At 44.0% G+C, this 26,426-nt stretch overlaps 1 protein-coding gene across 1 annotated transcript in view; it reads right to left on the reverse strand.

Moving 5' to 3' along the window:
* The window catches only part of vps13d (vacuolar protein sorting 13 homolog D), a 66,169-nt gene that overhangs the window by 5,622 nt on the left and 34,121 nt on the right, over window positions 1–26,426 (reverse strand). Inside the window, exons 34-67 of the mRNA XM_074680498.1 lie at window positions 26,224–26,398; window positions 26,061–26,135; window positions 25,754–25,954; window positions 25,522–25,611; window positions 24,581–24,721; window positions 24,373–24,498; window positions 20,979–21,053; window positions 18,715–18,817; window positions 18,346–18,498; window positions 18,092–18,227; window positions 17,952–17,999; window positions 17,694–17,844; window positions 16,973–17,189; window positions 16,644–16,891; window positions 15,617–15,808; window positions 15,402–15,528; window positions 15,135–15,277; window positions 14,389–14,519; window positions 13,800–13,975; window positions 12,988–13,111; window positions 10,422–10,657; window positions 10,238–10,340; window positions 9,710–9,867; window positions 9,349–9,457; window positions 8,329–8,499; window positions 7,265–7,381; window positions 7,025–7,174; window positions 5,777–5,926; window positions 5,269–5,365; window positions 5,042–5,190; window positions 4,791–4,925; window positions 4,465–4,632; window positions 4,011–4,143; window positions 3,340–3,535 (exon numbers count right to left, since the gene is read on the reverse strand). Of these exons, the coding sequence (XP_074536599.1) occupies window positions 3,340–3,535; window positions 4,011–4,143; window positions 4,465–4,632; window positions 4,791–4,925; window positions 5,042–5,190; window positions 5,269–5,365; window positions 5,777–5,926; window positions 7,025–7,174; window positions 7,265–7,381; window positions 8,329–8,499; window positions 9,349–9,457; window positions 9,710–9,867; window positions 10,238–10,340; window positions 10,422–10,657; window positions 12,988–13,111; window positions 13,800–13,975; window positions 14,389–14,519; window positions 15,135–15,277; window positions 15,402–15,528; window positions 15,617–15,808; window positions 16,644–16,891; window positions 16,973–17,189; window positions 17,694–17,844; window positions 17,952–17,999; window positions 18,092–18,227; window positions 18,346–18,498; window positions 18,715–18,817; window positions 20,979–21,053; window positions 24,373–24,498; window positions 24,581–24,721; window positions 25,522–25,611; window positions 25,754–25,954; window positions 26,061–26,135; window positions 26,224–26,398 (4,904 nt within the window). The remainder of the gene's footprint in view (window positions 1–3,339; window positions 3,536–4,010; window positions 4,144–4,464; window positions 4,633–4,790; window positions 4,926–5,041; window positions 5,191–5,268; window positions 5,366–5,776; window positions 5,927–7,024; window positions 7,175–7,264; window positions 7,382–8,328; window positions 8,500–9,348; window positions 9,458–9,709; window positions 9,868–10,237; window positions 10,341–10,421; window positions 10,658–12,987; window positions 13,112–13,799; window positions 13,976–14,388; window positions 14,520–15,134; window positions 15,278–15,401; window positions 15,529–15,616; window positions 15,809–16,643; window positions 16,892–16,972; window positions 17,190–17,693; window positions 17,845–17,951; window positions 18,000–18,091; window positions 18,228–18,345; window positions 18,499–18,714; window positions 18,818–20,978; window positions 21,054–24,372; window positions 24,499–24,580; window positions 24,722–25,521; window positions 25,612–25,753; window positions 25,955–26,060; window positions 26,136–26,223; window positions 26,399–26,426) is intronic.

A 26,426-nucleotide genomic window follows, 5' to 3' on the forward strand; every position in this document is an offset into this window, starting at 1 on the left:
TAAAGGGGACATATCATGCTTGTTTCTCCTTTTCACTATGCCAGACTAGGATGCCTGTAAAGCATTTCTGCCCTCAGTACAGGTCATTTAGTTCCTTCATTTCCCCACAATAGCGTTCTCAATATCCTCAGTTTAGGCCATTCTGAAGATCTCGTTGAAGCGCTCCGTTTGGAGAATGACCTCCAGTAACCTCGCAACGTCACAGCCCTTTGTGCTCTGATTGGTCAGTTCTATCAGAGGGGCGGAGGGGGTAGAGCCAGGGGGCGGTTTTTGCAGCATGGCAGTATTTACAAAATCTCCATATTGAATGGAGCAGACCGAGCGAGTTTGCTGCTTGCCAAAACTTCACCGTAAGGCATTGATAGCACTAATAAAATGGCAGAGTGTAGGATACGTCCTTTTGTATTGGACCCCGAGTCAGACCCGGACGGTTCTGCAGCTCAGGAGGAAGAAAATCCACCTGGACACAGATCATCTCAGGACGCTTCAGTGTGGTGAGTCAAAGCGGTACTGTAACATGTAGAGTTTATACGTGGAAATATAGGCAGACTTCATCAATAAACTATTTCTATAACAGGGCTCCATCCTGCTCCTTCACTTTTCTCTGTCTGTTTTATCCATCATGCTGAAAGTGTAGTCTAAAGATGGCCTCTGCCGTCAGTTCCTCACTATGTTATTACCGCAGCATTATTGTGGTCCAGGTTCACAGTGCATGTCAGAACAAGCATGCAAATATCACAGTCTCACAAGTATTAAGACGTCTGCTAAAACTGCAGTGTTTTAACTGCTAATTCACCATGTAAAGCTGAGCTGCTCAGCAGAGCAGAGTCCCTGCATCCAGCACTCAGTCAGTCAGCTCTTGGTGGGTGTATCCCTCGGTGGCGGTTGTGTGACTAACTGACATCACAGAGGAGGAGCTGCTTTATCAGATTACTCCGATAAAAAGAAAGGATCCTCGTGTAGTCACGAAGGACGAAAACTTGCGGCCAAATGGCAATGACCTATTTTCAGAGGCATCAAATCTCGTTCTAGGATATCAGAAAAAATACAATATCTAATTTTTTGAAAATTCTGGGGGTGAAAGGTCTTGTTTTCAAATTTATTATATTATATGTAAGTATTAAATCAGGGATCAGCATGATATGTCCCCTTTTATAAGCATGCAGTTGGAAGTTGTTTTTTAAATTTGCACAATAATTAAAAATTACATAAATGTGACAAGTGTATGGGCCATAATTCTGTACACTATTCCTGATACAGAAGAGAGCTGATGGTCTCTTCAATTAGGTGTGCCAAAAAATATCAGTATTAGTTAAAAGGGTCATGACTCATCACAGTGACTACTTCTTCATTTTGACATTTGATCTTAAAATCAGGGCTCTTTGTCCCACACTCTGACTCTTCATCTCACCCTGCTTCATGTCTGATCATTTTGACTTCATCTCATTGTCACAACTTTGACTCAGGACTTCATACCTGATATTATATTGACACTTTGATTAAAGGTAGAGTCTGAAAGATTAAAAAAAAAAGACATCTCTTATAGGAATAATCCTGCTCAATCATCTTCTCTGGGCCTCAATACGTCTTTGTTGGGGCCTGTGTCTGCCTCAACCCCCCTCCTCTGCCTGGATGTTGACGTTTTGCTTGTGTCAGGGCGGAGAATGAGCGTGGTTACTTCAGCCAAACCTGGAGTACTCAGTACGCAAGTGACTCTGCGTGTTGATTAGTGAGTGGAAGAAGCTAATCAGAGTGGCTATGATAGTGGACGTAGGACAGGGAAAGAAAAAAAAACCCCAAAAAAAAACCATAGTGAAACCAAACACCAAACAGATAAAGCTTCATCCTACACAAGAGTGAAGCTTGACTCAACTTTCACTCACTTTTAGGAACTTAGTGAGCAGCAAGGGACGATGAACAACACAAGTTAGCTTTCTGCTAACCAGGTATGTGTCAAATACCTGTGAGTAGCTAGTGCTAACATGCTAAGTCAAGTGCACGGCTCTCGAGTCTCTCCCATGTAGAGACGTGATGCTACAGGTGGTTGCTGGGCTAGTGAGTGTGTTAATGTGGTCAGGGCTGGAGGCTGTGGGTGTGTGCTGCCGCTGCCACTGAGCCAAGGAGGAGGAGCCCAGTTTGGATGTTGTGTTCACTAACAAGTAACAAAAGCTCCTGCAGACCCTACCTTTAAATTTCATGGCTGAGCTTCATAATTTGGATGTTTAAATTGGAAGTCCTGTCTCTAAGTCTCTTTATTTTGACTTTTTTTTTACCCACCATCAAATCCTTCTGTCCCTCTGTGTCTTTCTTTTTGCCTTATTATTGGCTTTGTGTTGCCTGGTCTTATTAATAGGTTAAGTAATTATGACTTTGTCTCATAAATGTAATGTTCGTCTCATAATAAATAACTCGTTCTTTTGATTACAAAGCTAAAGGCTTTGGATAAAGCCCAGAGATCACTAACATTGTTTTTCTCTGTTGGAATGAATTCATGCTGTAATCTTCTCTTCACACTCTGGACGGCCTGACCCTTTCACTCTTTCTCTGGAGTGTGGAGGGTTTGGCTCTGCTCTCTTTGTTTCTGATTCTGAGTTGAAGCCTGAGTCTGGAGAACAACACAGACGTGTGACTTTGGGTTTAATTTTATGCAGTGCACAATAGAGAGACAAGCATGTGTTTTCCAGTCTATGCTCCTCCCTGTAACGTCTGTGTGTGCTCACCATTCAGAGCTGATTGTGTTTTCACTTCTGTGTTCAGGCTGAGACAGAAACATCAGGATTATCTCTTTATTCATTTTCTCTGCGCCTGTCCTCTGCCTGACTGCAGGTCGTTTTCTGGTCAGGAGTTGTTTTTCTGAATAATAAACCATTTAAATTGGGACATCCTGTTTTTGCTCCTGTGACGATCTCATTTTATGTTAATCACTACGGCTGCTTTGTTTGCTGAAGGGCGATGGAAGCCATGTTCCTGTCTGTCTTTGGGGACACATCCTGAATTGTTATGTCTCTGTGAATGTTTGGTCGTAAACGTTCAAGCCTCCATTAGTGTGGAGGCCATTTCCAGGCAATAATCAGGACACAAGACTTGAGGTTCATTTAATCTCACTGCCATGTTGATGTAAATGTAAGACAGTAATAAGGTGAAGGAAGCACAGATGGAAACATAATGGCTGGAAGGTCAGGTGTACAAACCCTGACAGTTTAAAATGTTCCTAACTAAAGAGTATTTTTTCATGTGTGTTTAAATGCTTCATAAAAACTGTATCAGCATCATCCTCTCAGAGTAACACGACGACCTCTCAGAGCTCAACATTAGAGGGTGGTAATAGATTCAACCCACCTGTGGTTGCTGAGACTCGCCATGTCCCGGACCGTCTGTGCCGTCTCTGAGGCAAAGTCCAGAGCTCCAGCCACAGGTTTGGTCACGGTACCAACGAGTCCTTTACCCAGACCTGAGAAGAAGCCGCTGACTCCGCCCTCTGTCTTCACACCCTCCACTGTAGACGTGATGATGCTCGTCATCCCTCCGATGATACCTGAGAGAGGGTGGAGTTAATCATTCCATACATCCATTTCCATCTGATTATCCAAACTGAGCCAGGCGCCCCCCTCCTCAGCAAAGTTTCCCTGTTCCTCTTGGAGGATCCTGAGGAGTTCCCAGACTAGAGGAGATTTATAACCTTTTCACCTCGCTCTGGGTCTACCCCAGGTTCATTATTTATTTATGGTAAGGACATTCGAAACAGCGGGGAAGATTACTGTAAGAAAAAGGCTCTGACTGCTTTTTTCACAAACCTTTTAGATGAGGCTCTGTGAGCTGAGGATAAACTGTGTGACCTCTGCAGCTCTGACTCAGCCCTGACACCTCTCTGTTCATTTCCTGAGTACAGTGAAAAGCTTTCATTTCCCTGTCCGTCACATCCTGAGTGCTGCTAGCAAACTCTTTAAAATGAACAAGTACTGATGGTGTTCCCAGATGCACACACAAACACAGATGTTACCGGGTCGTACCGTGAGCCAGTCCATGGATCCCTGCCACCAGGTGCTCCCCACTGGTGGCTCCATGGTATCTGATGTACTCCCTCTCACTCTGGTGACGGTTGTCCATCGTCTTACCCAGCCCGTCAGATAACGTCCCTGCAAACTGACACACACACACACACACACACACACACACACACACACACACACACACACACACACACACACACACACACACACACACACACACACACAGTTCATCCCTCTCTTCTTAGTCTCATTAGCAATATAAGAGATAAGAGATAAACCAGTGGATCCTGGTCTTTAACTCTGGAGAGAGGGTCTGCTCTCTTTGTTATATTGTGGATAGAAACCAAACGTGTCTATGCTTAAACACGACAAACAAACAAGTTGTAATGATTTGGACTGAATCAAGACACAGTAAACCAGGGTCAGACGCTGAGGCTGAGCAGTCTGTTGTTACCTTGGCAGCAGAGTTGGACACTCCATGTGTCACGTTACGAATCAGCCCGCCCACATTGCCATACTTGATAAGCTCAGACACGCCTTCTGTGACATCGTTGAGTAGACCCATAGGGTTCCCCAGGAAGTCCACAGAGCCCAGGATCTGAGCGGCCTGACTGATCAGCTCCTAGAGACAGGAAGAGCCCACATGGGCCACATCTTTACGGGCAGCTGCTCACAGCTGAGGCAAACCAGTTCTCAAAGTGTATTCAGACCACTTAAAAGAGGCAACTAAGACAAAACCTGGACCTCCAAATACCTGGACACACCTGGTGTCCCACTCACCTCCCTGAAGTGCTTGAGGATGTCGTTGATGATGATCTCCTGGGTCTCATAAGGGTGCACCCTCGTGAACGGGTACATGTTGATGACAGCGTCTTCAAAACGAACCAGAGGAAATCCAAGCGTGCCTTTCAGAGCCTTCAGAAGTGAGAATCAACAAATCAAAGAGTCATCAAGAGTAGCAGATCTGAGGAACCAGAGAGACAGGATGAAGTGTAGAAACAGGAGCAGGGGATCAGGGTCTGTGAGGTCACCTTGAGATCAGGCGGAAGCTTGTGGGAGGTGAAGACGCTCAGTTTGACCTGCGGGAGGCTGATCTTCAGGTTCTCAAAGTAGTAACGTTTGGGTGGTCCTGCGTCCTCATTGGGTCTCTCATGGAGGTTTTCATCCAACCTCTCCAACTCTGCACTCACAACAGTACAAAGTTAGTCCTTCACCACAGAAAATAACACAGTCCGAGAAACCCTGAACTCTGACCCACCTGCTTCTGTCTGTCCATATCCAAAGAAACTGAGCAGCTTAAGCAGCAGCTTCTCCTCGATGATGACGGTGAAGCGCCGCGCCGTGACCATGAGGTGCTATAAGCACAAACAGAGAAAGTAGCTGAAGTCTGTTTCTTTCTTTGTGTTCATAAAAGAAGGGGTGGAGGGGTGTACTAGAGAAGAAAATCAAATAAAACTTCTAAGAAAACCTGAATACAAATTTAAGATAGAGCAAACAGCACATGACTGGGTAGAAGGAAGAGGAAGTTTACAAAGACTGTATCCTGCTCTTGATCTACACCTCAGCATCCACAGCCCTCTGTGTAAGTTCACAGTCAGTGCACCAAGGTAAGTTCACAACAGTCAGTGCACCACGATCAGTTCACCACAGTCAATTCACAACAGTCAGTGTGCCATTGTATGTTAACCACAGTCAGTGTGTCACACAGTCAGCCAACACACTTCCTGGTCCAGAGTGAGCTGAACCAATCAATGTGTGGCCCTCACCTTGAAGAGGTCAGTGAGCATGAGGCTGCTGGGAACTTTGACAGAGTTGACCTGCAGGGCGGGGCCACTCTCGTTCACTCCGCTGTCACTGGAGCTGGGAGTCACACATAGCATGACGGGCTGGGTGGTTCCCAGGAGCTGGTTGTCCACCTGAAAACATCAAAACATGACAGAGACTTTTTAACCTTGGCTCACAGCAAAGGCCAGACTGGAGTCTGTACAGTTCTTAGAGGGGTCAGGGGTCTGGATCCATCACTCCTTATATTTACAGACAGCTTCTGACACAGACATGAAGCCACCTCTGTCTGAATTAGTGTTAGTGATCTGTAGCAGAGTCTGTTTGCTAGCAGAGATGTGAAAGAATGAGAGGTGATTATTGACTCTGCTTATGGCTCTGATCCTTCATTGATTCCCTTATTAATTCACAAACCATGCTCTGTGTGGACAACAGTAAGAGCACAGAAGTTCTCTGCTTCAAAGCAACAAATGAATTATGAATCAGTCCGCAGGAACGGGGCGAAAGATAAGTGTAAGCTTCAGGTGTGCAGGGGCGCTGAGTTTCCTCCCTGAACCTGCAAGTTTCAGAGAGTGTTTGCAACGCACAGGGGTCATGGAAACAAGGGATGATAAATAAAAGGAGTAAATAAGCTCAGTTGAATGTTATGAGAAATGGTGCACAGCAGAGGCTCTGAGTTTCCAGCAGAATCATGTGATTCTGCTGAATAAGCTGCAGGTCACTGTTCCTGGCATGCTTTGCTAAGATCCTACATGTAACCAAAAACATCACTTTATGAACATACTTCTGTTGTGCTGTGTCTGTTTCTGCATATTTTCTGTTGACTGCTTCTGTTTTGGGTACCTGCCGAGGGACTTTGCATCCAGATTAGCATTTCTGCTAAGTTGTGTGTGTTTTCGTGCTGAATTTTCATTCTGAAGCTCATTAACATATCCCCAACTTACCAAACAAACACACAGATAAATAAAAGGTAAATAAATAAAACATGCTGCAGAGCTTACAGCCAGGACTCCCTCTGGGTTTGACCCGTTCTTTGTGTCCCACCTCCCTTTCATCATCACATCCAGCCAAATTTAGCCCAACAGACCCTCACCCCTCAACGTCCCGCTGGTCCCTGATGACTTAACCTTATTCAAGGTGAAATATACAGCGTAATTTAACGTGTTCCACACTGCATTTTCCCTTGCTTTTTTATTTTAAGAGGTGTTTGAAAAAAGAATAAATAACCTCACCTGGATGTTCTGAATGCTGAGCTCCAACACCTCGTTGGCTGCAGTGCGTGTGAAGTGCACGTCTATACCAGACAGTGTGGTAAACACCAGCTCCTCAGGAGCTTTGTTGACCAGAGAGACACCCAGACCCTCCTCCAGATTCACCAAAACCTGCAACAAAGAAACAAAGAGATTGAAATCAGAGCAACATAGCCCAGTGCATGATGAACCTCAGAGGAATAACCCCAGAGTCTTTCCTACCTCCAGCTCCTGCTCAGGCTCAGGCTCCGGCTCTGTCTTCTTCACCTCCTCTTTGCTCCTCTCCTGCTCCGTGCTGGGCGAGCTGCGCAGTGCTCTTCTCTGGTTAAAGTCACTGATCTGAAAATAAGCAAACAAACTTCAGTGAGCAGAAATTAGGCCTTTCCCCCTCCCTGTAGCAAAACAGCAGATTATGTCAGATGTAAAAGGGGCTCATCTACATTAGGGCTGAACGATTTTGTAAAATAATCTAATTGTGATTTTTTAGACCAATATTGCGGTTGCGATTTAGCATACGATTTTTTGGGGGGCATGTTTATCTTCCGCATTGTTCACTTAACACAAGTTTTAAGTTATCCTATAGAATGACTAGCACAACAAAAGATACTGTTGACATTTAAACAAGTCTTTTTTGTATTTCTTAATTGAAAAAGAAAATTTTACTGACCTCCAGCTGTCAGTAAGAGTAACAAACCATACAGAATAAAGTGATCAAGTGGTATAGCTCTGCCAGCAACGGTCATTCTACTTGATGGATCTTTGTAGCTCACAGGGTTTTTTTTGCCAGAAAAAAAAAGCATTTTGACTTTCGTTGGTTTTAAGGACGAACAAGTACAAGTTACAGTATTCCCTTCAGGCCTGTGTGCGTGAAACTTTTCTTGTTTTCTAATTGCAACCTTTGCCATTTGAAAATTGCATTCTATTACATTGTGATGTCGGTTTAAAACTGATTAATTGTTCAGCCCTAATCTACATCCTGTAAGCAGATCTGTCATCAGATACGATGCGGAGCACGGTGTAGCTTAAATCAAAGATGAAGGATGTTAAGTCCAATCAGACTCTGTGTCAGCCTGAGATATGACCCTGAGGATCCACACAGAGAAACTCTGCATGTTATTATCAAGTATTGAATTCTTAATTTAGTATTTATGAGCAAATGTGGTATGATGTCCCCTTGAATTGACTTTTTTAATTTTTAACCGTTTTCTTTGTCCGAAATAAACTGAACTGAAACTGAGGTGTTCTACCTAAAGAGGAAAGGACAGCTGGAGCAGTTTTGTTTTCACCTGGAGGACTCGTGTAGGTCCGTCTGGCAGCACCTGGACTGACAGCACCCCAGAACCAGGTCTCATCTTCTGGTTAATGAACTGCTGCTCAGGACCAGGATCATTCAGGCCAGAGTCTGGTCCCAAAACCACTTCTGCTCCATCATACAGACCTGCAACGCCCCCTTTCACCTGGGGGTCATAGGTCATTCATTAGAAACAGGGTAACAAACTTTAGAAGGGACAGTATTTGAAGAGAGCTGCAGGAATCCACAGAGCACACAGTCACTAACGCTCTGATGACTCACCAACCCTTTAGGGTCTTCACTCTCCAATTACTCTTTGTTATTATTCAGGTTGATGTCTTGGCCCTAATGTTGACTCCTTGATGGTTGGAGTTTTTTTCAGTCTCTCTGCTTTTTACTTTATACTTTAATTCACCTCTGAATTGATGATGAGTCTTTGAGTTGGCAACCTTCAGTTGGAGAACAGGAGCTGTTCAAGACAGTGCTTCAGACTCCCACAATTAATGACCAACATTTAATCATCATTTCCTGACATGTCATCAAATACATTTGGAAACATCTTTTAAAACTGACCAGATCAGTGGTTTAATCCTAACTATGAAACTGCAGCACCCTATGTAAAACTCTTCAAAACACTGAGACTAAAACCTGAGTACCCTTCAACAAAACATGAGCAGAGAAGTTACCCAGTATCATGAGGTTTACACAGAGTTAATGATCACAGGAAATCAGAGCTGTTAACTTATTCAGCAGAAAACAGAGACTTGGTCATGGAAGCCCCTTATCTTATCATTTAGACGTTTTCACATATAGTCCTGATTTAAAACCTAATAATTCACACCTTTATCTCAAAACTGCCACTGGGCAGCTCCAAAGTTTCAACTCAGTATTTGGGTGTTAAATCTTGATCAGTGCAGGTCTTTTTGTATTTTTCATGCTTTTGCCTAGTGTAAATGGGCTTTCGTACTTAGTACAGGAAATGTGTGACATCATAAGTCTAAAAACAGATAAACACCTGGACAACCAGCCGAGGAAGACCACAGGTCAGCATGTCTGAGCTGAAGTACCAGGTCTGGGTGGTGCTGCGCCGAGAGTCTGGCCTCCTCAGCATCAACGGCTCAAAACTGAGAGAGAGACACACACACGGAGACACACAGAGAGACACACAGAGACAGACAGATAGACAGAGAGAGACAGACACAGAGACACAGACAGATAAAAAGAGACAGAGAGATACACGGAGAGAAACAGACACAGAGACACAGAGAGACAGAGAGAGACACAGACAGAGAGAGACAGAGGGAGATGTTACATGATGTTACAGAGTTTCTCTAACCCTCCAGGTGACTACCTGTTTGGTTGATTTCAGCACAGACCTGTTGTCACTGACAGCTGCGAGCCCAGCAATGTCCAGCACCAGCGAGGAGTCCAGGGGGCGTGGCTGAGCTGGTTTGCTCTGCGGCGGTGATGAGCCTTCGTGACACAACATTCCTGAGCCAGTCATCCTCCACAGCTGGGAGCGTTTCCCCGGCTCCTGCTCAGCGATCAGAGAGCGTGTTACTCATTGACAGAACTTTTGTTTTTTAGCTACGGATCAGTAACGCTTTATACGTGGTTTCATCTGAAAGTACAAAGGAAGAGCCGTGACTTTGCTACTAGCTGTTTCCATGAGCCTGAGGTGGTGACCTCACGTACCCCCCGTGATCAGATCAAAGAGCAGACACAAAAAGTGAAAAAAGCCTCTGGGTGTGGGAATAAAACTTTTTCAATCACTTTTTCTGGATTTGAAAATAAATGTGAAATGAAGAAAAGATACAGAGATCATCAGAGCAGCTGCATTTCTCTTTGTTTGCCATCTTTCCCACACTTTCATCATGCTCCTCTCTAACATCCTGAGCCCCTACCTTTTTCTTCAGGATGACCCTCTGAGTCTTAGTGTCCACATCCAGAACAAGTTCAGCAGAGCTCACTGGACGCTTCTTCCCCACAGGTCTCCTCTCCACGCTCCTGTATCAGAGAGTAACACAGCTTACTTTGTGACCTTAGCTTTAGCAGACGCTGACAGACTGTGAGTTGTGCAGGCCGTACTGTGAGAAGGTGTGTGTGGCTGCAATGTAGATGAAGTTCTCGTAGTACAGCTTGTTGTACTCTCTGAAGAAGTTCATGTCTGCGGTGACCTCAGAGGATCCTGCTCCCTTCACGGTCAGGGTGAGGTACGGGGGCAACGTGGGCTCGTCACAGGCGTAATCTAGCACGGCACCTGCCTTCACCTCAGTGTGCAGCCGGATGTCAGCCACCCCGTGCTGCCAGACCTGGATGGGAACCTGAAGGATTCACAGAAAGGATTCTTTTTGTTTATTCTTTTTAGATCCTGCACTTCCTGACAGCCTTCTTCCCTCTTGTTAGGGCTGGGGACGTGGCATTTTATCCATACCTGGATAATTCTAGATCATGTTAAGATAAACGGTCACGAAACACGGACATGAAATTGTAAAAAACGAAGTAAATTGATAAATCAGAGTAGGAAAGATTTCTTTTTCCATGTGGAAACCACAAACATGCAACGATTCACTTCCATAACTTAGAATGCAAATATAAATAGTGGGCTGTCATTTTAATGCATTAATTAGATCAATTAATTTCCCCGCAAATTAACGCATTATTAAAATTAACGCAGATTAATCTGGATCCCAAACCCGCGGGGGGTTCAAAAACGCACCTACTTTTAAATGCTTGGCATTTACAAACCGTCTGTCCTATTCAAAAGCTGTAAAAAAAGTGGTGTTCTCGTCAGATTCTTAAATTTCCGACGGTCCCTGAATGTATCACACATGATGTCAGTAACATGCTTTAAACCGGGGGAAGAGAGTGATTTTTGTGAGACTGCTGTCCACATCTCGTTTATTCAGACGTCCTTTTTTGAAACTCTGCAGAAAATCAATCGTTTGCTCTAGCTCAAGTCTGTAAAAAACAGATAATTCTACACTCTTTACTGCATTAAACAAGCCCTGAATAATGTACATATGTCCTGTATTTAAATCTTAAGAATTCTTAGAAAATTTCCTTCCATCTTCCTGGTGTCATGTTTCAGCTTGGGGCTGCTCTGCACCAATGAGCAACAGTTTGTGTGTTCAGAGCTTGTTAAACTGAAAATACTTCACTTTTCTTTGATCCAAGACTTAAATTCAGTGTTTTGTACATAGTTCCTCACAGATTTTAGCCTTTAGCCCTGGTTCTCCTGACCTCATAGAAGTATAGAAGTTCATATTGCAGTGAAAAATGAGTGCACAGTAAGTAAAAATGTGACAGAAGCAAAAACCGTCCTAAAAATCAAATCAGCTTTTCTAAGGTGCAGGAATGTGTAGATTTTGTCAAGACACAACCACAACACTTTTTTTATGTGTTCCTTATGCATCAGGGTACCTAAAATGTGTTGTATATACTCCCACCTTATTTTTTAAAAAACTTTTTAATGTCTTTTAATGTAATTTTAATGTCCTAGAATCTAAAATCTTTATTTTGGGACCTTGAGCAGATATGAGATTAAAATGTGATTAATTAGATTAATTAATTACAAATCCTGTAATTAATTAGATTAATTTTTTTAAATCACCTGACAGCACTAATAATAGTAAATTTTAAACACCAAAGTACAAATTGAGTAAATAATACTATTAACTATTTGCATCAAAACAGGAAATTACCAGGCATTCCTGTACAACTATTTACAAAACCAACAGGTATCAACAAGATTTTACAGAATAATTGTCATGAGCCTCATTGCTCTGACAAAAAAGACACACGAACTTCACTACCCACTAAAGGCACTACTATACACCAACGGTGTAATCCAAACACGTTAAAAGTCACAAATAGATCAAAACTCTCTTTCAGGCAAGCGGTAAAAAAACTTCCCTAAAACTTTCCTTCTCTCCTCTAGCAACCATATCATTTTCTGATTGGCTGAGGTGATTCACTTTTGACCAATAGGAAAGGAGTGTCATGTTTCTTTGTTGTTTTTTTATTCTTGCCGGAACTTTCGTCACTCTCCCCAGAAGCACCCGCTCTTGCTGTTTCATCCTGCACCAAATGCATGACAGCATTCAGGTAACAGGTTTTTGACAGTCCTAAACAGAACCCATTTTAATGCTGACACACTGAATCCAAACCATGTCCAAATTATCCAGCCATCATTTTTCTTTGACTAACGTTCCACTGGTAGCTGGATCCGTCTCCACGTTGTCACTGAGTGAGGGGAGAGGGAGGAGGGGTGTTTGTCATGTCACAGAGCTAGGGAGGTGGAGCAGAGACGCTGTTTGTGTGTGTGTGTGTGTGTGTGTGTGTGTGTGTGTGTGTGTGTGTGTGTGTGTGTGTGTGTGTGTGTGTGTGAGCTACGGACACAGAGAAAAGTAGAGGAGAAACAGGAGCGAACTTGCGGACCATGTGAACAAATGTTCTGAAAAGTGATATGCAGTATCAACTCTATCGATACAAACGGTAGAGTCCCATTTCTATGGCGTATCAGAAACATATAAATATCATTAAAATGTCCATATAATGCCCAGCCCTACCTCTTGTGTGTGAATTTTTGCCCACCCAACAAGTAACAGGTCATGCTCATGGAGGTAACGGGGGTGGGGTAATGTTGCTTTACCTCAGAGATGTTGTCGATGCGGAAAGGTGGCGGCAGCTGGTCTGTGTCGGTGAAGGAGATCTGGTACGTGGCCCCCTTCAGAGTGATCTCTGTCCTCAGGAAGAAGCAGTTCCCCAGCGTGTCCCTGTTAGAAACAAAGAGTCAGAGAAACCTCTCATTACGTCACATAAGGGTGTTTCATCAGAGAATATAATAAATAAATAGCAGCGTTTCCCCTACTATTATATGGGGGACAGCCCACCCCCCAACAGAGGCACCCAACCCCCTTAGAGGTTAATTTTATTTTCCATACAGAGCCAGATCACAGCAGAAGTGATTCAGAGTGCAACCTCTCATGTATCAGGTCTATACCTTGTTTTTTAATCCAACAGATTAAAATGTCTTATGTTTTATCTTATTTTCATGATGTGATGTCGTTTGTACATTGTTGGGTTCACATTTCTCCTTGTGGAACTTCACCGTGCACAAAAGAGCACGTGATCTTTAGCGCATTGTAAATTTCTGTGTTCACAGACACACAAACACAGGCAAGGATTTACACACACAGACAAGCTCATTTTGTACAGCAGACAGAATTAAGAACATAAGAAACCCCTCCCCCAAGGCTGTAAACCTAGGGGAAACAATGAACAGTTTAAAATGATGGAGCTCATTAAAACTGTCAGTCAGGGACAAAGACCACCATTGAGATACCTGTTTCCAGAATAAAACATGAAGGATCAGTATTAAAAACCTAAAACCTGTACGTATACCTTAAAGAACTCTAACGTGGATTTTAAGAAGCCATCTGTGTGTTAGTACACAAAGCTCACCTCATGTTGACGTGAAAAGACTTGGGCTTGTTGACCTCAAAGCCTCCAGACCAGGTGCAGTTTTTGGTGTCCATCATGCGCACACACAGCAACTGGTCGTAGTCGTTGCGTGGCCAGTGGAAGACCACGCTGGAGCCTGGCAGGGTGGAGATGTAACCCTCAGGGTTGGTCGTACCCTACAACAAACAACGGACTCATCAAGGCTGACAGTTCCAGGTACATCCACTTGTCTGCCTAGAGGTGTGTAAGCATTAGAGACCAGAGACCAAACCCCTGCAAAAACTTAAAGCATGCCCAGCTGCCTGTCCAATCAAGCTCTGTGACCAACATTAACACTTCAAGAGTAAAGGGGTGGTAAACCAAGAAATCTGTCTGTGGAAAACTGCATCAGGAAGGTCCACAAACGCCTAGGTTCCTCTTTAAAGTAAAGTTTCTTTGGTTCTGTGCATTCCAGGCTTTTTAAAATCAATGTTTTCAAAAACAGGACAGACAGAAGGTCTGAAAAAGACCTCAGAGAGGTCCCAGCTGAGAAGAGTAGACTACACACATGGTAATGGATGTGAACCCCGTGAACATTTCTACATCTCACCTTTCCTCGTGCAAACTCTCTCTGAGCGAACGCCAGTTTGTGGCTGGAGCGGTTGTCCAGAAGGTAGCGAGGGGCGAAGGTCACGATGTGAGTGTCTCTGTAGCGTCCTTTTCCTTTTCGCACGCTGATGCCTGCGAGGATCAGACCGGGGAGGGGTATTGAGAGGGCTCTTATTAATAACGTGAAAGTAGAATCAGGAGCACTCAGGATGTCTGTGGATCCCTGCAGAGCTGTGCTTCATGGAGCTGCGTGTCATTAATCCTGCTCACACACGGTGGGAGGGGGTCTAAACCAAACCAGGATGGATTCAGCAGCACAGATTAATGAATGAATTTCACACACAGCACAGAAAGTGGAATATAATGAGGAAGGAGGTATGGGAGTCTTCCTCGAAGGCAGAAGATTTAATTAAGAGGGACCTCTATTCATTTAGCCTGAGTGGATGAAAGCTTTCAATTATCAGGAACCAGGTCGTTCACATATATTTCTACAGAGCTCTGCAACTCAGCTCTTTCTCTTCTTCTCTGTCTGAACAGGAAAAAAAATAAACATAACCTTACAATCCAGAGGGGAAAGCAGCTCCAAATGTTCAGCAGCAAACACTGGCACAGTGGAACCCTGATCTCTGTCCTGTTGTTCCAGCAGTCTATGGACCTGAACCAGCCCTCATATGAATCCTGAATGTCTGTCGTACATGGACCCACATCCTGCTTCAGTGTGTGCACAGTCTGAATCTTCCAGCTCACCTATGTTATAGATGAGACCTGGTCTGTTCCCATGCATGATGACCTTCACTGCCCTGACCCCACTCCCTCCGTCTAGGGAGAAGCCCTGACACCAGCCGGGGACGCCGTCTGGGTGGATTCCCTTCCCGATCCTCATGGTACACCTGAGATTCAGATTTAGGGGCCACAGCATAAAAAAGGGGTCAAGCCAAAGAGTCAGCCTCTGCAGCTGATCTCCATCAGATAAATGGTGCATTTCCAGTCTGTAAAGACTGATAACACACTCACATGGCAGGCTGCTCCTTATCTGTGTAACAGAACAGTAGCGGGCTCAGGCTTCGAGCCAGCTCGTGCTCCTCAAACTGTCCGGCTGCATCAGCTTTCCCGTTGTCCTGACGGAAGATCAGTGGCAGACCTAAAAAACAGAGCAGTTTGTAGTGACTGAATGAAAACAGAGAGCTGGTTCTCTCAAAAAAACAATGCAACAGGGTTTCTCTCTTTACCAGTCTTGTTGATCAGCCAGTAGGGGGCAGATATCAGGATCTTTAGTGCCCCCTGTGCTCGCAGGATGATGCGGATGGTGAGGCAAAGCAGTTGCTTGTTGGTGTCATACAGCCTCATCCGTACCACGTAGTTCTGAGTCCCAGGCGGGATCAGCAGCTCTTTGCACATGGGGAAGTTCTCCAGCAGGACTCCTGAGAGACAACACGGGGTAAACAATACAAGTTTTACAACACATTTGTGTTGACCGACACACGGTCAACCACACACGGTCAACCACACAAGATCTACAACACATGGTGAATGACACGCCACAAACAATACACGGTCAACAACACACGGTCAACAACACACGGTCATCGACACACAGTGAATAACAGGCTGCAAACAACACAAGGACAACGACACACGGTCAACGACACAAGATCTACAACACAGGGTGAATGACACGCCACAAACAATACACAGTCAACATGTGATCAACGACACACGGCGAATAACAGGCTGCAAACAACACAAGGTCAACGACACAAGATCTACGACACATGGCCAGTGACACACTGCAAATAACACAAGGCCAATGACACAAGATCTATGACACAAAGTGAATGACAAAAAGTGAGTAACACACTGCAAACAGCACCAATCAACGACGCATGGCTAATAAATGACGATGGTGAATGGCGAACAATGGGTGGTGAACGAAGCATGGTGAACAACACTGTGATGACATGTGGTGAATGTCGTGGGGTGAATGTCGAATGGTAAACGTCCTGTGATCTATGCCGCATGGTGAATGCTGTGTGGTGAACAATGTGTGGTGAACAATATGTGGTGAACAATGTGTGGTGAACAATGTGTGGTGAACAATGTGTGGTGAACAATGTGTGGTGAACAATGTGTGGTGAACAATGTGTGGTGAACAATGTGTGGTGAACAATGTGTGGTGAACATCACGTGTCAAAGGCTTCCGAAACAAAGACCTTTAGGAGCTGTAGGATGTTTGTTAGGTGTTTATAAAGTCCTGACCTAGCTCCATGTTCTGCGAGGTGTCTGCAGCATGAAGTACCGCCTCCTTCCCCGGCTTCAGCGAGCCTTTGATGGACGTTCCTTTGATATAGAAGTTGAGGTCACATGGCAGCAGGTTTGCGAGCACCATGGTGGGCAGCAGGTAGATGGTGTGGCCTGGCTGTCGGCAGATCTGCTTGGCACTGCCAGAAACCCTCTTGGCAGGCTGCTGGTCTGGATAGTTCTCCTTCTTGATGACCACACTGAACCTGCAGAGAGGTGAGGCGGTTACCAGCAGGCGTTTGGAAACAGAGCCATAAGCAGGCTGGCTGCTGGCATCCTGTCTTTACCTGAAGTTTCGCTTGAGGTTTTCGTCAAAGTCTGCAGACTGACACTCCCTCTTACTGCTGCTCAGCTCCCCAGGCCGCTCCACACTGGTCCAGTGGATCGGGACCTTACAGAAAAACAGACCCAGGCCTTTGGGCCGAGCTTGCAGCCGCCAGGATGTCAGGTGGAGGGGAACTGCCAAGGCCTGACCAGGCAGGATGGGAGGCAACACGACTGGTTCTGTGGAGACAGGACCACACAAAAGGCTTTTTAAGAAGTGCAATCATCTCATAATCATCTGGGATACAGCGTGAGTGAATAAAATGTGAATCTGAATCTGGATCTCTTTGACTATGATCAGATTTTATTCAAGATAATACTTTCATTTATTTCATTCAGCTACAAAACATTTTATCACTTTCAATCGATTAAAAACATATTCATTACAAGATTAACAAGATAAGATTAGTTCAGTTCAGTTCAAAATCAGTTATGGGCTCATTACATTTGATTTACTTTAGTTTAGTGACAGTCTTATTAACCAACATGAAAATAAGAGTGCAACAAAGGAACAAAAGCAAAGTTAAAGCTACAATATAAAAAGACAATTTAATAATAAAAACATCATATTTCATGTAGTTACCTTTAAAATAAGGGTTGACAAAAAAGAAAGGGAAAAAACGTCAAGACAAATTTCCAGTCTTTATAAACACATTAAAACAGTTAAAAAAACGTCTGTCTTACTGTCGGGGGCTGAGGGGCTGTCCAGTCTGACCTCCATGGGAACATCCAGCCGGTTCTTCACCATGAGGGCGGAGCGCACTGTGATGACCTTCCTGGCGCTGCCCTCCATGGTGATGGAGAAGACGACTCTGACTGGAGGCAGCGCCGAGAACTGACAGGACAAACACATAAAAAGTCCAGCTCAACGTCCGGTTTATCATGTCTAAAGAGCTCAATGTGTGCTCCAATCAGCTGTTTCTGATCTTTATAAAGACTCACGTAAACATGAGGGTGGATGATGTTGGTTCTGCTGATGGGACTGCCCACCTGTTGGAAAGTGAAGGAGAAAAGTGAAATATCAAACTGAAACCCTGTAACTCTGATCATTTTTATTCAGTCAGGAGAAGTTTTTCACTAACTGTGTTGGAGGAGCTGTTTCTGTCTGCGTTAGCATAACGGAAGAAAACTCCAACTTTGTCCACAGACACTGGTTTGACCTGCTCCCATCCACACACACGGACCAGCAGCTGGTGCAGCTTCAGCTCATGAGTGTGTCTGCAGAGGACAAGGGTCAGTGAAGTACAACCAAGCGTGCAACACAACAACTCTTCAGATTTCAGACGGATAAACAGGGAAGCGTTTTCACCCTCAGGTCTAAGAGTAGGAGCTGTACCTGTGTCTGAGCTTCTCATGAGCTTCAAACTCAAAGGGGATCTCCTCTCCAGGGAGAACCTCCCTCCACTGACTCACATTGTGAAGGTCGTCACTTCCTGAACTGTGCACGTCTGAGATGGAGTCTGCACTACTGCTGTGAGACAGCGCCACCCTGTGGATGACATACAAACAGCTTCACTTAGAGATCAGCAGTAAAAAAAAAAGTGTCAGTGAATAAACCTCTCAAGGTGCTTTAAAAAAAAAACAAAAACAAACAAAAAAAACAGATCTACATTTTCTGGAGTCATCACACCATCAGTCTGGATCACAGACCCTAGTAAACCTCTCACACCACATCACTGTGTGTAGCCTCAGGGTGTTCACAGACCTTGTGGGCGTCGTAGTCAGGGTTGCGAACCACATAGTACATCCTGTGTGGTTGCGCAGAGCGTAGGGCACGAACGGCATCCTCCTCTTGGACAGCTTAACGTCTGCTGGGAACAGTGAGAACAAGATCAGGTGACTGCTTTAACACGGCTCTGTGTTCAAACAGCAGGTGGGGAGCTCCTAGAGTCATGCGCTTGCTTCCTCTTTGGTTTATGAGACCAAAAAAAGCAGCCAAGGCATCAGAGGCCTCTGGAGTTCTTCCTTTAAAGGGGCACTCCACCATTTTGCCAGAGCAGATCCATTGTGAGTCAGGAAGGAAACTAACTCCTGATGAGTTCCCTCAGCTAACAGAGGGAACAGGACTCTTCACATATGCTCCTGATTTCACCAAAATGACTGGAGTGTCCCTTTAAAAAGGCAGCTTGATAAGAAATAAAAGATAAAGCTATTTGACACAGAGACACACAGCTCAGGATGTGGAAACAAAAAGCGTTTCAAAGATCACAAATGATTTCCCTCCAGGACAGCAAATACTTACCATCAAACTGTCAGACCTTTCTACACAAGACCATTCAATTACTCATGAACTCATGTGTGATCGGTTTACAGCAGAGAGTTAGTTCAACTCATAGAGCACCAAAAACAAACGTCATCAAACTCAAATCTTTTAACACATGTATCAACACTTAAGCGTGTGAAGTCTTCAGAGCAGAAACAAACCGAGCTGAAGTTTGATCACTGTGTCCAGCAGGTTTTTAGCTTCAGTGTTTGAGGCTAAACCTGGAGTTCACATACCAAATCTAAAGTTCTGTCTTCATCCTCTGTTCATTTCTGGAGCTAGCTTTGAGCTTTGTTTATAAGGCAAATCTTACCTTCCCCAACTTTTATGTAAGTTCATACATTTGAAAATAATGCTGGGAGCTCCAGACTCGGCTCTGGAGAACAGCCTGGACTCTTCTGCGGGAGGATTTGGGTTTCAATGAGCTGGTCTCTCTTTGTTCTTGATGCCTCAGCGTATAGATGCTTTGACTGATGACCCTCTGTGTTGTGATGTATGTTGACATGTTTTTAATCTGTGAGTTGTTTGTCTCTAACTTTTTTGGAAACTCTTGTGAAAGAGGTCTCTTAATCTCTCCTGGTTCAATAAAATCCAAATATCAGAATTAGAGTAGGATCAAATCTACTGGACTCAAAGAGAGACTGCTCAAAGTTTGCATTCCAAGGAGAAGTTCGATGGAAAATAAGCACATCCTTTGAAGTCAACAACTCCTACATACAGCAAAACAACATGGAGGCAAACTGTGAGGTAAATCAAATCAACCCAAGCCTCAGATTGACAATAAATGATCATGCAGCAGAAAGGACAGGATGAAACATGCTGCTGCAGAGCAAACTGAAACTTGATGTGACGGGGAGACAGATGGGACAGGCTACAACCAAACATTGCAAGACTGACTGATGATACTGTCATCAGCACTTCTAAAGCCAGCAGAAGACAGAGCTTAATACACACTAAGTCAGTGTTTAGATGTGAAGTAGGTTTAACCAAACCACAGCCAGCAGCAAACAGAGCTCCTGATACTTCAGTATATGCACAGCAGCACAGCTTTAGCTCTGAGATGAGGGGCAGCTCTGTGGGAGCTTGTGTATGACTTTAGAAATATTACATTAACTTCAGTGACATCAATGTGGAGGTTTTAAACAATCCACCAAGTGACTTCATGATAGATTATTATGTATGTCTCAGCGTGAATGTGATAAGTACACATCTTTGAATTAACAAACACAGATCAACAATAGTTCACATTCTTAATGTCTGAATTTCCACAGTGAATTTGTTTGTACTTCTCACTGCTCTCTAGAAACCAATCCACAAAAATGACAGATGGACAACAGATTTTTCAATATGTTTTAGTTTGAAATTTCCAGATAGACCCTTTTTTACATTTTGACAGACTGGGGATCATCAGTCAGACGTTAATACACCAGAACAGGGATTACAACTTTAGAGCTTCATTTCCTTTGAGTTATTGACAACATGTTTCTGATAACTAGCTGCTCTGCTACTGGTCAAAGAGACTCATGCAAGGCTGAAGCTGATAAGTCACTAAAGGTCAGACTTCTGAGCTCCTTCAGTGATTTCCTGCTTTATACTGAGACGTCTTCCCTCTCAGAGGACAGACTGATGGTGATATAATGAGAGCTCTGATACTGAGTGTGTGCTGGTGGAGGAGACTGTCTGGGCGGCTCGACTCTTAACTGTACCTCTGGAGTGAATCTGCTGCTCGAGGCAGGTCAAGCTGGCTGTGCTCCTAGTTCTAAGGTGAGCAAGAGGAGCACCTGACAGCAGAGAGAAACAGTTACTGCACAACAGAGACACATGCAGAGGGAACACACAAGAGGGTTAGAGAGGTTCATCATCCTCATTCTGGACGCTGGCTCTGCAATCCGCATGTCTCTGCAAATCAACACTTTTACAAACAGCACACGTCATGCTTCACTTCAAGTCGTCCCTCTTCTTTTTCACTGCAGTTAGACCAGCATCCAACAAGTCACATGTCCAGTCATCTCCTGGTCACCACAAGGAGCAAAGGAGCTTGGCTGATGAGTCTTAGGTTTGTTGATAACTTCACTGACAGCCTGATTGATACTAATGACCCAATAAGCAAGGCTTTTAGCTATTAAAGGATGGGATTGGAGAGCTTAAAACACAAACGCTCCTCTGAATGAATGAACCCATCAACCAAGCTCCTCACAGAATGAGCACACATACATCCAAAGGCAACAACCAAAGTCCCACAAGAGCTGAGTTGTTCACTGACAGGGACACTCCACCTGCTAAAAATCACTGTTCAAAAAAATACCATATAGATGCACAGATGATCACAAAGAAAAGTGAACAAGTGTGTGTTGAAATCAGAATCCTGACAGGGGTAACAACACCCTGACGCAAAGCCTGTTTCCAGACTGCAGGACAGGATGTTGCTTTACCTTTCTCTGTCAGAGATGGTTGGGGCTCGGTAGCTCATCAGGCTGCTGTCATACAGACCTGATCAAAATGTTAAGACCAGTTGAAAATTTGCTAGAATTTACCTTTCGTACATTTGGATCATAATAAGGTTTTAAGTAGAGGCACAATATGCGAAAGCAAGAAGGGGGAGTGTGACAAAAAGCACTTTGAAAAGGTAAATTATTGAAAACAACAAGTAAAATAAAATAGGCTGTTTATCAGCTGATCAAAAGTTTAAGACCATCGCTCAAAAAGTGACAAAAAACTCTCCAAACCAGAAAAAAAATCTCAGTAGGACTTACTCATTCGCCACTTAACATTTAAGAGGGCGCTGTTTTACACATCGTAAAATGCTCAATAAGTAGAGGAGAAAAAATAAGGAAGAGATGACAGTGACGAAACACAGAAAATTATTGAAACTGTTAAAAAGAGTATTTTCATTTGATGACAGCTACAGTTCAAAAATATGAGAGGAAGCATGTCTTCCCCTGGACTACTGGAGAAAACGCCACTGGTTGGAGTCATCTGGACTGCCAAGGTTCAATTTTTTCTCATCAGAGAATAAAACTTTTCTCCACCTTTCAAAAAATCCTATGTTTGATGCTCTCTGGCAAAGCCTAAATGGGCAGTTTTGTGGCGTTGAAGGAGACAAGGTCTTTGAACTTTAATTACAAGTTCGAATTGTATTTTTCCACACCCTTCTTGCTTTTGCAAATTGTAGCTCTACTTAAAACCTCACTAAGGTCCAAACGTGAAAAATGCATATTCTAGCAATTTTTCAACTGGTCTCAAGATTTTGATCAGGTCTGTATCTGTGCTAACACCTTCCTGTCAGTATTTCCATACTCTGATACCAGCCTGAGGTGGATGTTGACATTTTTACCACAGAGTCAACAGGCAGAGCCTACTTTCTCCAATATTTATTTAATATGGCATGTTATGTAGTTGCCTCTTGGCTGCTTAAATAATGACAGTCATTAAGGGGTTTGGCCAATCAGAGTACAGTGTTTCTCACAGGTGATGAAATGTTTTTGAAATAGCTTTAGTTCAAACCTCACCAGCTGCTCAGTGCAGGAGGAAACAGGAGAAAATTTGATAAAGCTCTTGTTCAGGGACAGAGTAATCCCTATTTTGTGCTCTAATAAATATTTGGGTCAGTAGGACACACTGCATCAGTCCTTGATGAAGGAGCACCGAGTGCATCAAAGAGACTGACTGGATAGGCTTTAACAGTTTTTGGAAACCAGTGCAGCTCTGGAAGAACAAATCTAAAGATGTGGCGAGTCTGCAGACCAGATTCTATCAGCTCATTACTTCTCTGCTGTATCAGATAAATTGGATTGTTTTTCTTTACAGATTTCCACCCAGCCTGATTCAGAGCTATACTGTCACTTTGTCAGTAACAGCGTCCATGGATGTCTCGTTTTACCTTTCCAAGTTTGCACTTCACATTTTTGTTTTCATACAAAGAACTTTCTGACAGCAGCAGAGGTCTCTGTGCCCCCACAGTGCTGCACCGACCAACAAGCATTCAGGGTTTGATTTATTTTGTTATTTCACTTTAATGCTTTATAAAAATTAATACAGATTAACCCATTGGCTGCCAGCCATTTTCAGAGCATCTTGAACAATCTTTCAAGACCCAAATAATATTGTTTTTTACATGACTATGTAAACACAAAAACTACCCAACAAGAGTGAATTCTCTTCTTTCATTTCTTTCTTCCTGTTTTTAATTAAAAAAACAGATAAAAAATACTTTTTTGATCGGGTTCATCTCGGGCTCTCCATCCTTTGACCCTCTCTATGATCTCCGTTGTCTTTTCTCACGATTGCACTGCTCTTTCTCTCTGAACTACCACGACACACCCTCAGTTGGAGCGTGAGCTGCCTGAACTTTTCTGACCTCGCAGCGTCTCGCTGTGTCTCTGTCATCTCACATCTTCTCCTCATATCCATGCTGAGCTCTCATCCAAAGAGCATACTGCTCTCACCCACAGTAGATTACAAGCATTATTTTGATTGACAAACTCCAGCAAACACTGCCTCTCCCTGCTGAAAAACATAATTTAGTTCCAAAGACGCAGTGAATGGTTGCAGTCCAATTGATGTCTATAGATACCAGTGGCAGTGGACACGGACATTTAAATATTGGCCAGTTGAAAAAATGTGGATTTACAAATCTTCTTTTCTTCTTGTATTCATTTAATTAGTCATGCACTACAATTTTGTAATATCCTAGGACTCAAATTCTTTATTTGGGGACCTTATGCAGATATGAGATTAAAATGTGATGAATTAGATTAATTAAAAATCCTGTAATTAATTAGACTGAATTTTTAAATTGCCTTCCAGCACTAAAGCAAAAAGAGCCTCATCTCTAGTATTTTTTTTTTCTGTAGTGCTGTAAGTTTTCTCTGCAGTGAGAACTGTTAATAAAGTAATGCAGGGTGCTGACAGTATTTCACTTCATGCTTTAACAGAATTTTTAGGCCTCCTCTGACTTCAGAGACACTCTCAGTGTGTGTTCCAGAGTGCCAAATCCAAAGAGTGCAGTTTTACTCAAACACATCAGCAGACAGAGATGACCTTTATACCTGGAAACACCTAAAGCTCAATTGTGTTTGAATGGCAGCAGCTGAAACTCACTCTGTACCATGCTGGGAGGGTCCACGGATGAGCCCAGCCAGGGCAGAGCGGGGGAGGACTGGGGGGACTGCTCCTCCTTGTTACAGTAGTCAGCCAGCCATGAGCTCTTGGTAGTGTTGTATTGTTCTGGAAGGACCAGATGATCATGTGTTCAACATCTGTGACTTAGAAAACATCCTGGGGACTCCACACTGCAGTGATCACTCACCCAGGAGGACGGAGGTGATGTTGATGTCCAGCCTCTGCTTGGCTCGAATCCCCATCTTAAGGCGGGGAGGATGGAGACGCCCAGCAGCCTGCTGCTGCCAGGACAGGGAGCAGGGCCAGGGCTCGATGAAGGGCTCCCAGCCTGAAGACATACACACCAGGACATCACTGTTTTCTGTGTGAACACTGTCGGCTCAGGTTGGTGTGTGTGTGTCATAGAAATCATTTTTTGTACTTTAGACACCAGGAGCTCCTGTTTTTTCACTCCAAGGGTAAGTTATCTGCTTGAAAAGGACTGTATGAGAGGGTGGGGCTGCTAACATGGCATCATTTGTCCACTCAAAGCAGGGATGACTTTGCAGACGCATTAAGCGTAAACCATGCTTTATGCCCTCTGGGTGGCGCTATCATTTACAGTTCTACAGTTTCATTTAACAGACACTTTTGTCCAAAGCGACGTACTCAATTAAGAATCTGTAAGAATGCAAAGACAGATAAAAATGTCCTTTAAAAATCTGTAAGTTAATTCAGGCAGTAAGGGACAAAGTGTAAGAATTTTTTTTCCCGTGTACAATAATGTGTCCATAACGAATCACAATTAATCACTATCATTCATCCTTCAACCGTCCTTCAGAGGTTAATAAAGTCATCTGAATCTGAACTGTCTGTCCCGATCATGTCCCTCTGTGTTCCACTGAGCTTTGCTCTGATCAGTCTGTAGAGAACACAGCCAAATATCCTCTGCAGTGGGCTATTTCAGAGCCTCAGCACAGTAAGATTTATTTTATACACACTGTCAGATGTTGCTTAAAAATCATATAACAGCAACTCTGACATTTTTACACTTGCTTCTTAAATAAGTGACAGTTAAGTGAACATGATAGAGCTGAACAGAGAACAAAGGTAGGTAGGCTGTAGGTGGTTGGTGTTGGTTGGTGTTACCTGACAGCTCTCTGTTGTAGTAGTCTCCAGACAGAGTGAAGCTGGCGTTGCCTTCCTGAGTGGAGCCGATGCGCTGCAGCACGTAAAGTCCTGAAATGACAATGAGTCTGAAGTCAGAATGAAGAAAATGAAAAGGTGATCACACCTCACTGCCAGTGACTGCCTGACATTCTGAACAAGCTGCAGACGATCCTAAGTGAAGCGCAGTTTATCTGGTGAAGATGGGACTCACTGGAGAAGGTGAGCTCAGCCAGCGGTATGTCACAGTCCAGACAGTCGTCGATGAAACAGATACAGACGCTCTCAGCCTTCAACTCCACGCCTGATAACGGAGCTGAGTGGCTGCTGGATCCAGAGTCCGCCCTGGATCTGGGATGACCCGCTATGTTGTCAGCGTTCTCCAGTAGCCAGGTGGCGGCCTGGTCCAACTGGCCTGAGGAGCAAAACACTAAGTCTTTACACACAGTGTGTTAATGTGAATGATGGTTTCTGCTCCCATGTCGCTCTGTAAGGAGACAAATACGACATGACAGACTGACCTTTACACTGGATCAAGGCTCTTTTGCAGTCCTCTTTCCTAAATCCAAGGTCTTGTAAACGGGTCAGCTGTCCCTCTTCAGACACAAAACACATCCTCAGACATTTTTCAATCCAAAATGTACTAGAATGTTGGGACTGAAAAGCTTGCAGGTTTATACATACCTATGAGGGCCTCAGTCTTCTGCCTGAAGCTGTCTTTGGGTGCAGCAGTGGACTCTGTCCCAGGGGCAGTGGTTGGGGGCACTGGAGTGCTGGCAGTAGGGATTGACTTTGCAATGGCCAAGAAGAGCTGGATGTCATTGTAGGACAGACGGATGTCCAGAGCAGGAAACTGAATCTGTGGAATAAATGCAGGTTTACATGTC

The sequence above is a fragment of the Halichoeres trimaculatus genome, unplaced genomic scaffold (genome assembly GCF_033239565.1).
Source record: "Halichoeres trimaculatus isolate MK-OKI-2021-1 unplaced genomic scaffold, fHalTri1.1 fHalTri1_scaffold_11, whole genome shotgun sequence".
Taxonomy (NCBI): domain Eukaryota; kingdom Metazoa; phylum Chordata; class Actinopteri; order Labriformes; family Labridae; genus Halichoeres; species Halichoeres trimaculatus.